This window comes from Procambarus clarkii, chromosome 11 (assembly GCF_040958095.1).
Source record: "Procambarus clarkii isolate CNS0578487 chromosome 11, FALCON_Pclarkii_2.0, whole genome shotgun sequence".
NCBI lineage: Eukaryota > Metazoa > Arthropoda > Malacostraca > Decapoda > Cambaridae > Procambarus > Procambarus clarkii.
The window spans coordinates 36,076,266-36,089,356 of NC_091160.1; the positions used below are offsets into that span (position 1 = coordinate 36,076,266).

A 13,091-nucleotide genomic window follows, 5' to 3' on the forward strand; every position below is an offset into this window, starting at 1 on the left:
GGAGGGAGATAATGGGGTGTGTGAGTGTGTGAGGAGGGAGACAATGGGGTGTGTGAGTGTGTGAGAAGAGACCCCAACGCCCGCCACCTCCCCCGCGCACCTGACCTTGTGAGACACACACAGCCATCAACCACCTCCTCTCTCGCCTCAGCCTCACCTTACTCTGCCTCACAAGACACCGGAGTATAATGTGATACACAAGAGGAGGGTGTGAAGTGTGTGTGTGTGTGTGTGGGTTGACTACACTCAGAGAGGTGTGGTTCGTGGGTGGTGAAGAATGGCGAGGGTGTGGCAGTGTGTGGTGGTGCTGGTGGTGGTGAGTGTGGTGTATGGTGATCCCCAGGACCTGGGTAGGCCTGCTGATGACCCCAGGGGCCTGAAATATGGCCAGGACATCAGCTACAAGGGTGTTCTCCGCAACAGACTAAGGCTGGACAACCGCCACAATCATCCGTAAGCTTGCCTCGGCCTCTTTAACATCTTCCTACTTCACTCTCTGCTCTTAATTACGTCATAACGTTGTTAGACGTTAGAACTAGCCGTTGAAAACCATCTTGACAAGCGAAATCTGATAAGACATTCCTTATGTTAAGAATATTTGAATTAGTCTTGAAAGATAGCTGGAAACTGGAAGGACATAAGTCGTTTCGTACCATAGAAGCTTCGCCTTCAGATTTTAATACTTTTCTAACCTAACTTAACTTAACCCAATCCAACCCAACCCAGCTTAACCCTATTGAACCAAACACCCAACTCAACCCCGGTTGAGTTGGGTCAAATATTATGCACCCCATACCCATCCTGTGTGCAGTGTTGGAGTGGGTTACAGAGGCACATCCAGCCTGAGTTAATGATATTTAGTTTTATATTTTATAAAACTAGTTTTTGAAGTGACTGTGTACAAAGATTGACTACCCTCAACTGGAGTACTCCTTATGGTTAAATCTTATGTGTGTGTTTCACACACAGTTTTCTAATTGTTAAAACTATGTATTGTTAGATTAGACTGGGTTAAGTAATACTAGGTTTGATTAGGTAAGGCTCGATTAGATTGCAGATGAGTTGCAATCAACTGGATTAGTGCACACTGCTTCTAATGCTGCTGGTGTCTACCCTACTTCCTGTTCGTCTTGTCCTCTCCAATACTTTGGCGAAACTGGCCGTACACTGAATGACAGACTTAAAGAACACAAGAGAAGTTTTAAGTCTGCAGACACTAACAATGCTCTCTTCTGTCATGTGAGGGATTCCAATCATCCTATTTTTGTCTTCCTCCAAAATAATCTTTCCTGCCTCTACACAGACGCCGTCTTGTTGAATCGGCTCTAATAGACAATGTACCCAACATGAACTTGAGTCCTAGCTTTGTTGCTGTGGACTCTTCCCTTTCACAGTATATACTCAAATGCTCTAATCTCCAGTCTCCATGGTGCAGTGGTAAGACACTCGCCTGGCGTTCCGCGAGCGCTTTGTCATGGGTTCGTATCTTGGCCGGGGAGGATTTACTGGGCGCAAATCCTTAACTGTAGCCTCTGTTTAACTCAACAGTAAAATGTATACTTGGTTGTAAAAACGATTCTTCGCGGCGGGGATCGTATTCCAGGGACCTGCTCGAAATGCTACGCGTACTAGTGGCTGTACAAGAATGTAACAACTCTTGTATATATCTAAAAAAAAAATCTTTCTAACAAACGTGACCTAACATAGCTTACCCTACCATTTATCTTTCTTTCTCCCTTCTCTCTTTTTTTTCTGTTCATTGTTTTCTCTTACGTTCCCTTACTATCCTCTTCTTATTCCTATTACTATCTCCTTCTCATTCGGTGGTTATAATAGGAGCTGCCTTGTATGGGCCAATAGGCCCTCTGCAGTTCTTATTCCTACTACTATCCCCTCTACTACACCTTACTTTGCTCCTCATGTCTCTCTTGCCTATCTATTGCCTGTCTCTACTTCCTCATCACAATCGACTTGAGAATGATCCAGGACGGACCGAAACGTCATTGTCTCTTCACCTTCTAGTGTGTGGTCTGGTCAACATAGTTTAGCCACGTTATTGTGACTCATCGCCTGCAACTGGATTAGGTTATTCTAGATTAACTTTTCCAAAGAAAAGGAGTTGGATTTTTGTATTTATGTATATAAACGAGTTCTTACATTCTTGTAAAGCCACTAGCACACAGCATTTTGGGCAGGTCCTTAATCCTAATTTTCCCCTGGGATATGACTCGCCAAATATTTAATAACCGGGTACCCATTCACTGCTGGGTGAACAGAGGTGTACAGTTAAGGACTGGCACCCAGTCAATTCTCCCTGGCCAGGAAACGAACCCAGGCCAAGGCGCTCGCGAAGAGCTGGGCGGGTATTTTACCACTGCACCACGGGGAACAGCTAAAAGTAGGTGATAAAACCTTTAGATTAAACTTGATCTACATATTAAAGTGTTAAGCAGTTATATTTTTTTATCAGGTGGAACTTTCCCATTTTGTTGATTTATACTTGAGTAGATGTGATAGTTATATCATAGGCGTATATGTTTTTTTGGTACCCTGTACATATAAACAGTTCTGACAGCTGTTTATGACAGTTTATTATGGCCACACTAGTTCTAAATGTTTTTAGTGTATGGAATATGAAAACTGTATTTTTATGGCCATCAGAACGCACATGATAATGGCATCAAGAATGCTGCGTCCTGGGGCAGTCTACCGGTGTGTAGTTAGCATCTTGCATCTTGATTATCCCGTTGATGTACGAGCATCATTGCAGAAGGATGGAGTGGAAATAGCTTCAGCCAAAAAGGATATTATTAAAGGGTATCCAGAGACATTACTCCTACAGGTGAGCCATGTGTATTTTTGGTATTGTAGTTTTATTTAAGGTTCATTTTGGGTTGAGTATTGTTGTTGTAATGGTATACATGGTGTATTTTATATTAAATATAGTAAATATTGTTTATTTTTGGATTTCCTGTTTTGTGTATCATTGGATCACTTGTTTTTGACCAATTTAAGATGACATGTCTCAACTACTGTATATGTGACCTGACTTAGATTATATATATTATAGATGAGTGTTAGAACACGTTTAAAGCTCTCCTACTTAACAAGTAAATTCCAATGGAAACAGAAACCCTTAATATTCAGTAAGATTGATTTGATAAAATGTAAATATGAAAATGTGTATGTAAGAAGACTGGTGAGAGTGGACAAAAGTGGAACTAACATGTTCAGGAATTTGTGTAAAAGTAATGTGATTGGAGAAGTGCTTGAGTGTGTTGCTCAGTTTAAATATCTAGCTGCTGTTGTATAATGTCAGATAAAGTTGAGTTTATTGTACATACTTTTTGTAATATTTATGATTTTTTCATGCTATTGCTGTCCTATTTTCTCTGGGTTCCATGAATAATGGGAAGTGGAATGGTGATGTTTTGTAAAGGAGGAATTAGTTTAAGGGATTGCAGTAATCTTGTGTAGCAGACTAGTACACTTTGACTGTCTATGGAAGAATGTAATGTGTAAGAAGTAATTTATTTATTTATTTATATACAAGAAGGTACATTGGGTTTGAGAGAATACATAGCATAGTATTTACAATCTTGTAAAGCCACTAGTACATGCAGCATTTTGGGCAGGTCCTTAATCTAACAGATAATTTTAAGTAGGTAAATTCTAGCAGAATTAATAAAATGATAACAAATACATTACAAGAAAAAAAATGAGATGAGAAAGATTAGTAAGTATATTAAAGCACATTGGTATATTAAAGCTCTGATTGATTACATTGACAGCTTGATTGGTAATTTAAACAAGATTAATAGACACTGATTGCACTAGGCAGTAGTAAACATCTTTTGACTATACTCAAACTGCAATTAAACTCGTCAGGTTCCAAGAACAAGTGTAAATGGGCATTACCGTCTGCGCCTGGAGGGCAATGTGCCTGGAACTATCGGCGGTACAGTGTTCTTAAATGATACTCGTCTACATTTCTCGACTCGCTTCCTCACCATACTCATCCAGACAAACCGTCCTGTGTACACTGGTGACCAGATAGGTCAGTTAAAATTTTCCTATGCTCTTCTGTATTGCTAATTCTTATATCATAATCTCTTCCATTGCAAAATATTTGTTTTTAAATTGTACATGGAATATACACTGTCCTTTAGTATACTGCACATGTATATAGGATATTTTGTTATTATGCATTCACATTTTTAATGCTACTTTGAGTTGTTCTAATCACCAGTCATTTTGTCCTCTTGTGGTAAAATATACTATTGCTATATTCATTAGATAACATGTTTACTTTGTGTGTGACATTTGTAATAATGAGATGCATATTTCCAGTTCGTTTTCGAATCATCCTCCTGACCACTGAGCTCAAGGCATATGATGATCCTGTTGATGTGTACATTCTGGTCAGTATTAAATTATGTAAAATATTTACAATGACTTGGCTGTGTTGGTACTGAACATGGGGGAGTTAGATGCAGCACTTAGCAACAAGTGTAAGGTGTGGTGGAGGTGTGAATATCACATTTGGTATTAGATTTTATGGGCATTTTGGTGGAAGTCAGTTTTCATGGTACAGTATAGTGATTACATACTAATGACTCGTCCTGAAATCCCAATAGGTTCACACACACACACACACACACACACACACACACACACACACACATTCATCCAGGTTGGGAGATGTAGTGTTCTATTTCACCATGTCTATGATAGTGGCTCTGGCCATTATCACTGTGAGTGTGAGTGTACTGCGGGTGGGAAGCATAACATCACCCTTTCTGGGGACCTGGCCAATAAAAGAATGGCATGATCCTGTGGAACCTTCCATGCTCATCATGACCTTTATAGATGTGTGTTGTACACATTCCTTTGACAATAACAGTAGCACTTATATTGTGCCAGTTATTTTAGATTTATCTTCACCTGCTCCTAATCTCATTGCAGGACAGAAGTCTATTAGTTGATGTATTATTGGTATGAGTGTTATTTCATTACTCATCTTAAATGTAATATCACTTACTACAAGTAGGGATAACTCAGAGTTTGAGCTGTTAGGTGCTGCAATTAGTCTTTTGATGCATATATATATTTTTTTATTGTTTACTTCTCTCAGGATCCAGATGGGTATGTGATGCGTCGCTGGCCTTCTCGCCCGACCAATGTGGGCGTGGTATCCATGTCCTTCACTCTTCCATTTCTGCCCAAAGTTGGTTGGTGGGGCATTAAAGCTCTTGTTAATGGCCAGGAAGAAATAAAGAGAATTAAAGTGGACAAGTGGTACACCCCACGTTTTGAGGTGAGTGATCAAGACCTGTATTTGCTGATTATTTGTTCAGATACAACAAATTAGATAAAAATGTTGAAAAAAGTAAAAGAGTGATGTGGTGGTAAATTATTCAATGGCGACCTAATGGAATTCTGAGCATAACATTTGGTGTATGTTGATAGGATTATAGTGTGTCATTTCAGTCAAGATACTTGCTTGAATTGATAGAATTAATGTATGCAAGGAATTGTTAAAGTGAACTTGAATTGCTGTTATGGATAATATTGAAAAGTTTGTATTCCTAATGTTTTGTTTTGGGCATAGCTGTAATCATTCTTGTAGTATTATTATATAATAATCATTCTCTGGTGAACCCCCATTTCGACTACTGTACCCAAGCATGTAGAACTTGCCTTCAAAAGAATGTATCTGTTTTTGGGAAAGTTCAACACAGAGCGACAGAAATCATCACAAAACTAAGTCAACTCTCATACCAGGACTAACAATATGGTAAAGCAGGCACGAGATGGCTGACCCCGTCAAAACCTGTAAAATACTAAACAAATTTCAGGATATTAATCCTGACTTATTCTTTAAAAGATCAAATGTAACACACGTAAGGAGCATCAGTTTCCACCTCAGATTACAATGTTGGACAGAAAACAGATGATGCTTTTTCAGCTGTAGGGTTATAAGCCAATGGAACTGCCCACCTGTCGAAGCTGCAAATGCCAAGATATTACTGCAGTTCAAAATCCACTTGGAAAAAATCCTCGGGAATAATTTGTGGGTTGGGGGGGGGGGACCTTTAACAAGCCACTGGCTTCCTATCCCCATCACGGCCACTAGGGAGATGGTGGCTCTTGGATAAATTCAATTCAGTTACGTTGGGTAATTAGACAAGACTTTATATTATTGAAAATAATTGTAAAATGGCTGAAAATGAAGACTTGGCTTGGTGCACACTGTAATGTATTTTGTTTATAAATAATATAAATATATACAGTATATATGTATAATATGTTTTCATTCGCAAATTAGTCATAACCTTTGCATATCTACAGGTGAAATTGTTCATGCCCAAGTATTTTCTGGAGACTGATGAAGCAGTCACAGGTGAAGTGGGAGGAGAATTTGGAAATGATAAAGGTGCCTATGGTAATGCCACCTTGAAACTTTTTGTGCGTAATAAGAACCATAAAGACTGGATCTTCGTAATGCAACAAGAATTTGTTCCAGTAAGTGATTTTTTACATTTGATTTTGAAATTTATAATCCCAGAGCCATTATAATAAGTCAAATTGTGATTAAGTTACTGTATATAAAGTAGGATTATACTGTTTGTACTTCATAAAGATGTGAATTTTAAATGAAATAGTAATGCATATATATATATTTTTTTTTTGTATTACCATTAGTTCCTTCAAGTGAATTATCATCTTAAATGCCCATAATAAAGCTTCTGTCAGGATGAACAATTAGGCTGCTTAATAAAGTGTTCAATGCTTGAAGTATATCAAATTTCAGCACCATTAAAATAGTGCAGCTATAGTGGGACCTCATTCTTACACATGCCATTGTGAGAAAGATGGGCCGGTGTTTACTATATTCTCAAAAATATTTTGTATCTAATGTGGGAAAGATTTTTCTACTCAACATTTTGGTTGATAAAGATCACAGTTATTTGATTGATGTACTCGCCTAGTTGTGCTTGCGAGGTTTGAGCTTTGGCTCTTTGGTGCCACCTCTCAAACATCAATCTACTGGTGTACAGATTCCTGAGCTCCTCAAGCTCCATCATATCTACCTTTGAAACTGTGTATGGAGTCAGCCTCCTCCACATCACTTCCTAGTGCATTCCATTTACTAACTATTCTGACACTGATAAAGTTCTTTCTAATGTCGCTGTGGCTCAATGTGTATGTGTATGTCTTGGGAATGTCATTGGAGGAGTTCTGAACAGGAGCTAGAGGGTGGGTTTTAGTTCTTGCTTATTACTGTATATTAAAATATCTTTGTATTGCAGCTTGATTCAGAGGATGAGTACAGTTTTCCTATGGAGGAAATTTCTAAAAAAGTTCCAGTGTTGGATGGGTCAGAAGTTCGCGTTGAAGCGGAGATTACAGAAACATTTACAATGATAACTGAAAAGGGTTTCTCAATGGCCAAGATCATCAATTCGTCTGTCAACTGTCGCTTCTTGGGCTCTCCTCCATATGTGTTCAAGCCTGGAATGCCATTTGAAACATCTGTAAGTTACAATACATTTTATAGTCTTAAGATGAAACTCTAGTCAAGGTTGTAATATGATTTGCATGCCAGTGGTATGTATTCACTTGGTTTGTCTCTGACACTTGAATATTAATAAACTTTTTGTTTTTCAAAATTTGTTATACATATGTTATCTTTAACCTTTGGATTGTGCAATTCTCTCAGCCCTCCTGCATCACCACAGTACAATTTTTCAATGATTTAAATACTTGGGACTGCTATACAGTCCCAATTTGTATTATTATATGCAATGAAAAGTGTCACCTTGGATTTATAATTAACTTTCATTAATAGAACATAAAATAGTATTTACATGTACTGTATAGATATGGGAAATACTTTATAGGATATTACCATGTTGACCAGACCACACACTAGAAGCTGCAGGGACGACAACGTTTCGGTCCGTCCTGGACCATTCTCAAGTCGATCACAATCGACTTGAGAATGGTCCAGGATGGACCGAAATGTCGTCGTCCCTGCACCTTCTAGTGTGTGGTCTGGTCAACATACTTTAGCCACGTTATTGTGACTCATTGCCTGCATATTAACATATTTCCTGTTCCCAAGTAAAAAAAAAAAATCTTGTGTAATTACAGATTGCAGTTTCCTACCATGACCTGCAGCCACTTGGTGTTGAAAAGCTTCACAGCTCCAAGCTAGTGGTGAAGGCTGAAGCTTTATCAGAATCTGGTGCTAGAAAAATTATCTATAATGTGGAGGTGAGTGAAGTTGTATGGTAGGGCTCTAGGAAACAAACCAGTGACCATAAATGAGCAGCAGCACTGCAGAGGCTCGGCAAAGTGAATATCCTCACTCGCTCACATCCAAAATAGATAACAAGTAGCTGGTGCACAGGGATGCTAGCACTTGGTTTATTGATGTTGGGCAGATTACTGCTTCTCTTGTTTTCATTTTTTCTTTCCTTCCTCAACATAAGTAGTTTGTATTGTTTCGCCTATATAGTGGTACAGTACCTCCGTTTTCAAATTTAATTCGTTCCCAGAGACAGTTCGAAAACTGAAACAAATTTTCCCATAAAAATAATGTAAATTGAATTAATCTGTGTCACACCCCCAAAAATATTAACTTGAAAATACATTTTATACATACAGTACTGCTGCTTATATTTTTCACTACAGTATGTACAAGTATATCTTACCTTTATTGAGGACTCATGTTGTCGTATGGAAGACAGTGAGGAAAGGGGGAGAAGAAGAGGTGTTAGTGACCTTCCATTATAATGGCAGTGATGACATTTATGGTATATTCTCTCTCTTGTGTTTTGTAGGCATACCACTAGGACCTGGTTGTGGCTCATTGCTTGCTTTTCTGTTTTGTGGCTCATTGCTTTGCAAAAAAAGCAAAGCATATTTCTTACTCTGTCTATAAATACTTGTTTTTCCCTTCATTGTAACATTCGTCTTACTTGTCTAGGTTTCACTACAGACATCACATTCTCACTCTGAACGATCTCTTGTTTTTTTTCTCTATTGTCATCCTCACAACTATTTTCTGAGGTTGAACTTTACCACTGACTTTCTTGGAACCCATGGTGTGATATATGTAATAGGAACTTTTATGTTCAGAAACCAAAGAAGTATAATAACAACAAAATTCTTCACAAAGAATTCAAGCGCGGTCGTCACTAGGCGGGTAAACTGAATCGCACCATGCGCTCAGTCGGCCCATATGTGTATCAACAAACTCGTGCACTGAGGCAAACCTCGAGTACAGAGTCAAATTTTCCGAAAAAATTGAGCTCGAAAATGGACATTCAAAATCCAAGGTGCCACTGTTACTTTCTGGGTAGTTTTACTCAGTTATGTGGGTTGATCATAGATTCCTGTGCTCCACTCGCATCTGAACGCACCAAATTATGACCCTGATACTCTGTAGGCTTGTGCAAGTCCAGTGGCTTGGTAATCTTGTGGCAGTCTCCTTGGTACAAGACTTAATGCACCAGGAAACTTGGAGGTGGCCCATGAAAGGGCATTTAATTACAATAAACTTGACTTTTAATACTTAATAATTGGTTGAGTAGGGCTCTAATCTACAGGATGGCAAGAACTTATCTACAGGAAATTCCATGGGAAAAGAGTAAAGCACCATACCTTGAGGTTACCTTGAGGTGCTTCCGGGGCTTAGCGTCCCCACGGCCCGGTCGTCAACCAGGCCTCCTGGTTGCTGGACTGATCAACCAGGCTGTTGGACGTGGCTGCTCGCAGCCTGACGTATGAGTCACAGCCTGGTTGATCAGGTATCCTTTGGAGGTGCTTATTCAGTTCTCTCTTGAACACTGTGAGGGGTCGGCCAGTTATGCCCCTTATGTGTAGCGGAAGCGTGTTGAACAGTCTCGGGCCTCTGATGTTGATAGAGTTCTCTCTCAGAGTACCTGTTGCACCTCCGCTTTTCAACGGGGGTATTCTGCACATCCTGCCATGTCTTCTGGTCTCATGTGATGTTATTTTTGTGTGCAGGTTTGGGACCAGCCCCTCTAACATTTTCCAAGTGTAAATTATTATATATCTCTCCCGCCTGCGCTCAAGGGAGTACAGATTTAGGCTCTTTAGTCGGTCCCAATAGTTTAGGTGTTTTACTGAGTGAATTCTAGCAGTATAGGATCTCTGCTCGTGTGGACAGGTGTGTAGTATGTTGAGAGTTAATTGAATATTCTGGTGATTTTCTGTCATAACTATTTTAAAATTATGGGTCAAGATGCAAATACCTATACAAGCACTGTACTCTACTTTGATTTTTCTTCTCAAAGATACTTTCTTTCAGATACCACAAGTTAATGCAGAGGAAGAGGAAAATGAGTTTCTTCAGGCATCTTGGCTCTACAATAAGAGACTGCAGGCAGTTTTGGCTAAGGATCCCACCTACAAAGCTGAGGACTATGATCCTAAAATTGGTATTGACCCTATTACTGGGGCACGTTATTTGACAGAAAATGAACTAGTGGAGAAAAAGCTGGAAGTTTTCTTAAAAAATGAACAATTCCAGGTAACTAAACTCTTTGTTTTTGCTTGTAATTACAAATACTTTTAGTGCGTTTCACATTTTGTAATGCTGTACCTCTGTATCTTCACAGAAATACCGTGAAAAGGGGGTGTTCCATATTAAAGTGGATGTGCCAGATAAAACAGCAGGGATTGCATTAACTGCCTCATATCAAGATGACACGGGCTCGGTTGCTGCAGCAAGCGCCCAAGCAATGGCATATTATTCATCTAAGGTAAGTACTGTACTACTATGTCTTTGGATACTGAAAAATATTTCTTTTTAACATTTTCATGCTTATGATTTAATGTATTTCATTAAACGTAAATGTTGTATTGTACGCATGCATAGAGTCTACACCAATACATTTTATTTATGTCACAGAAACAGTACATTGGCGTGGAAACAAGCAGCAAGTCAGTTTCTGTTGGTGAATTTGTGGTGTTTCATGTTCGATCCAATTTTAACATGGATTCCTTCCACTACCTGGTAAGTTTTCTGTGGTTTGGTTATTGTTTCTTGATTTGAATACCTTTCTTTCTTGGGTTCATTTTACTCTGCTGCTTCATGAGAGATTTCTACATTTGTTAATGGATGTGTTTGTTATACATGTGTTTATGCTTTCCTTGGTAGTATCCCCCACATGTCTAGTCATCTAGGTCGAGATCCCTCAACCCCCCCCCCCCCCCCACACACACACACACATAGTCACATAGGTTGAGTGTTTGGCGAGGTACACTCGTTTATATGTGCGGTACTATAATTATAGTATTTACTTATATATTTACTTGTATTAACTCAGATTATGTCAAAAGAAATGATAATGTATGCTGCGAAGGAAGTGTTGGAGAGAACCAGCCGAGCCAGCGTCAAGACAATTTCCGTCCCCGTGAGTTCAGAGATGGCCCCAGCATTCAAGATTGTTGTATATCATCTCACCCACAATAATGAGATTATCTCTGATTCACAAACTGTTCCAGTGGATGGAATTTCACGTCACAAGGTAAAGTGTTGCCCTTTTATTGAAGTGGAATTTGTCTTGAATAATGGCAGCTTGTTAAATGTCTATATGCTACATTGTCACTTTGTTTTCCTTGGGAACTCCCATCCAAGGTGGGGCCATAAACAAAAGTAAGAGCCTTTTGTTAGTCATAACCAAACAGGATATTGCTCATTCTATATTCCTTACACCTTCATGATACTTCTACATGTAATCTTTAATTATCCTTTTTCCATGAAGAGGATTATTAATCCATCACTTAACCCCTACTGTACTGTCACTCATATATCAACCTTAAAAGCCTAATATCAGTCATTCTCAGTATGTTCTTTCAGGCCTTCTCTAACAATTGACCTTTCATAATCTCATGTTACGTAATCCTTCATATAACCATATTTACTGATTGTTTATTTGGTAGTTCCTATTCATTAGCCCAAGTCATACATTGTAACTGTCATCCCATTTATTACACGCTGGTTGATTCTACATCAGCAAGAAATATTTGGGGTAAACATTTTAACAATTACTGTATGTGAAAGCAGTTGTTTGCTTGAACTTTTTAAATTCTCCGGTGCCAATAGTTATTTATCTTGTGATGCAGCTGTGTGTAAAGAGTAGAGTAACTAGTCAGTCAGTGAAGTGTAGTATTATTTAGTTTTGCCAGTTGGCAATATTCTGGGTTTTACTTAGTGGACATTCGGGACAAAGAAATTTGGATTTATAGAATTGGAGTGTGTTTCTGACCTTTTTTTTATATACAGTATACCAATACTGCAGGGGAAAATATAAATAATTTACTCTTTATATGTACCTGATAAATGTAAAATACCGGTCATGTGATCATGGAATCTATAACAATTGCCATAGTATACAGATTAAATTGTTTAATGTTTTGTTTCAGGTTAAACTGAATATTAACCAACACAAAGACCACAGTATTCGCTCGGTAGAATTGGGCACATACAGCACACCAGGGGCTTTCTATGGTATATCAGGAGTGCGAGAGTTCACCTATGCCATGCGAGGCGGTAATGAGCTCTCCCATGCATCTGTGCTCAATGCGCTGCATGAATTTGCCAACAGTACCCGGTATGTAATCATTTTCCTCCTAGATTGAATATACAGCTCTGGTATTTTGTTCATCATTGATCTTGTAAATGTGTGATATAGTGTAATGAAAAATATAAACTTTAGCAAATGTGTTTGTATGCTAAATAAATTCTGAAGTGTAAATTATTGATTTAATTTAATTGTTAATTTTTATATCTTAAATGCTGATGGTGTGTATAGTGTTCAAGTTGCAGATGTTCATGAAGCTGATTAGGGGGATTAAGGCAGGGTAAAGCCCAGTGACATTGTCATGAGTGCTTTCATGTATTTAAGCTCAGATGTTCCATCTGAGGGTATGCCCAAGCTATGCCCCAAGGGTCTAGCTTGGGCATAATCCTCTTAGGAAGTGTTGGCCTTGGGCTGTTGTACTGTGTTTTCATATCCAGGAGATATTCAACAAGAAAGTTGTTTGTATAAGTT

At 38.7% G+C, this 13,091-nt stretch overlaps 1 protein-coding gene across 1 annotated transcript in view; it reads left to right on the plus strand.

The window, feature by feature from the left end:
- The window catches only part of LOC123758292 (CD109 antigen), a 40,605-nt gene continuing 27,514 nt past the window's right edge, over positions 1-13,091 (plus strand). The window contains exons 1-13 of the mRNA XM_045742497.2: positions 1-453; positions 2,662-2,842; positions 3,889-4,057; positions 4,351-4,421; positions 5,135-5,317; positions 6,352-6,525; positions 7,314-7,538; positions 8,158-8,280; positions 10,343-10,564; positions 10,653-10,796; positions 10,946-11,050; positions 11,364-11,564; positions 12,463-12,650. Coding sequence (XP_045598453.1) covers positions 278-453; positions 2,662-2,842; positions 3,889-4,057; positions 4,351-4,421; positions 5,135-5,317; positions 6,352-6,525; positions 7,314-7,538; positions 8,158-8,280; positions 10,343-10,564; positions 10,653-10,796; positions 10,946-11,050; positions 11,364-11,564; positions 12,463-12,650 — 2,162 coding nt within the window. The 5' untranslated portion in view covers positions 1-277. The remainder of the gene's footprint in view (positions 454-2,661; positions 2,843-3,888; positions 4,058-4,350; positions 4,422-5,134; positions 5,318-6,351; positions 6,526-7,313; positions 7,539-8,157; positions 8,281-10,342; positions 10,565-10,652; positions 10,797-10,945; positions 11,051-11,363; positions 11,565-12,462; positions 12,651-13,091) is intronic.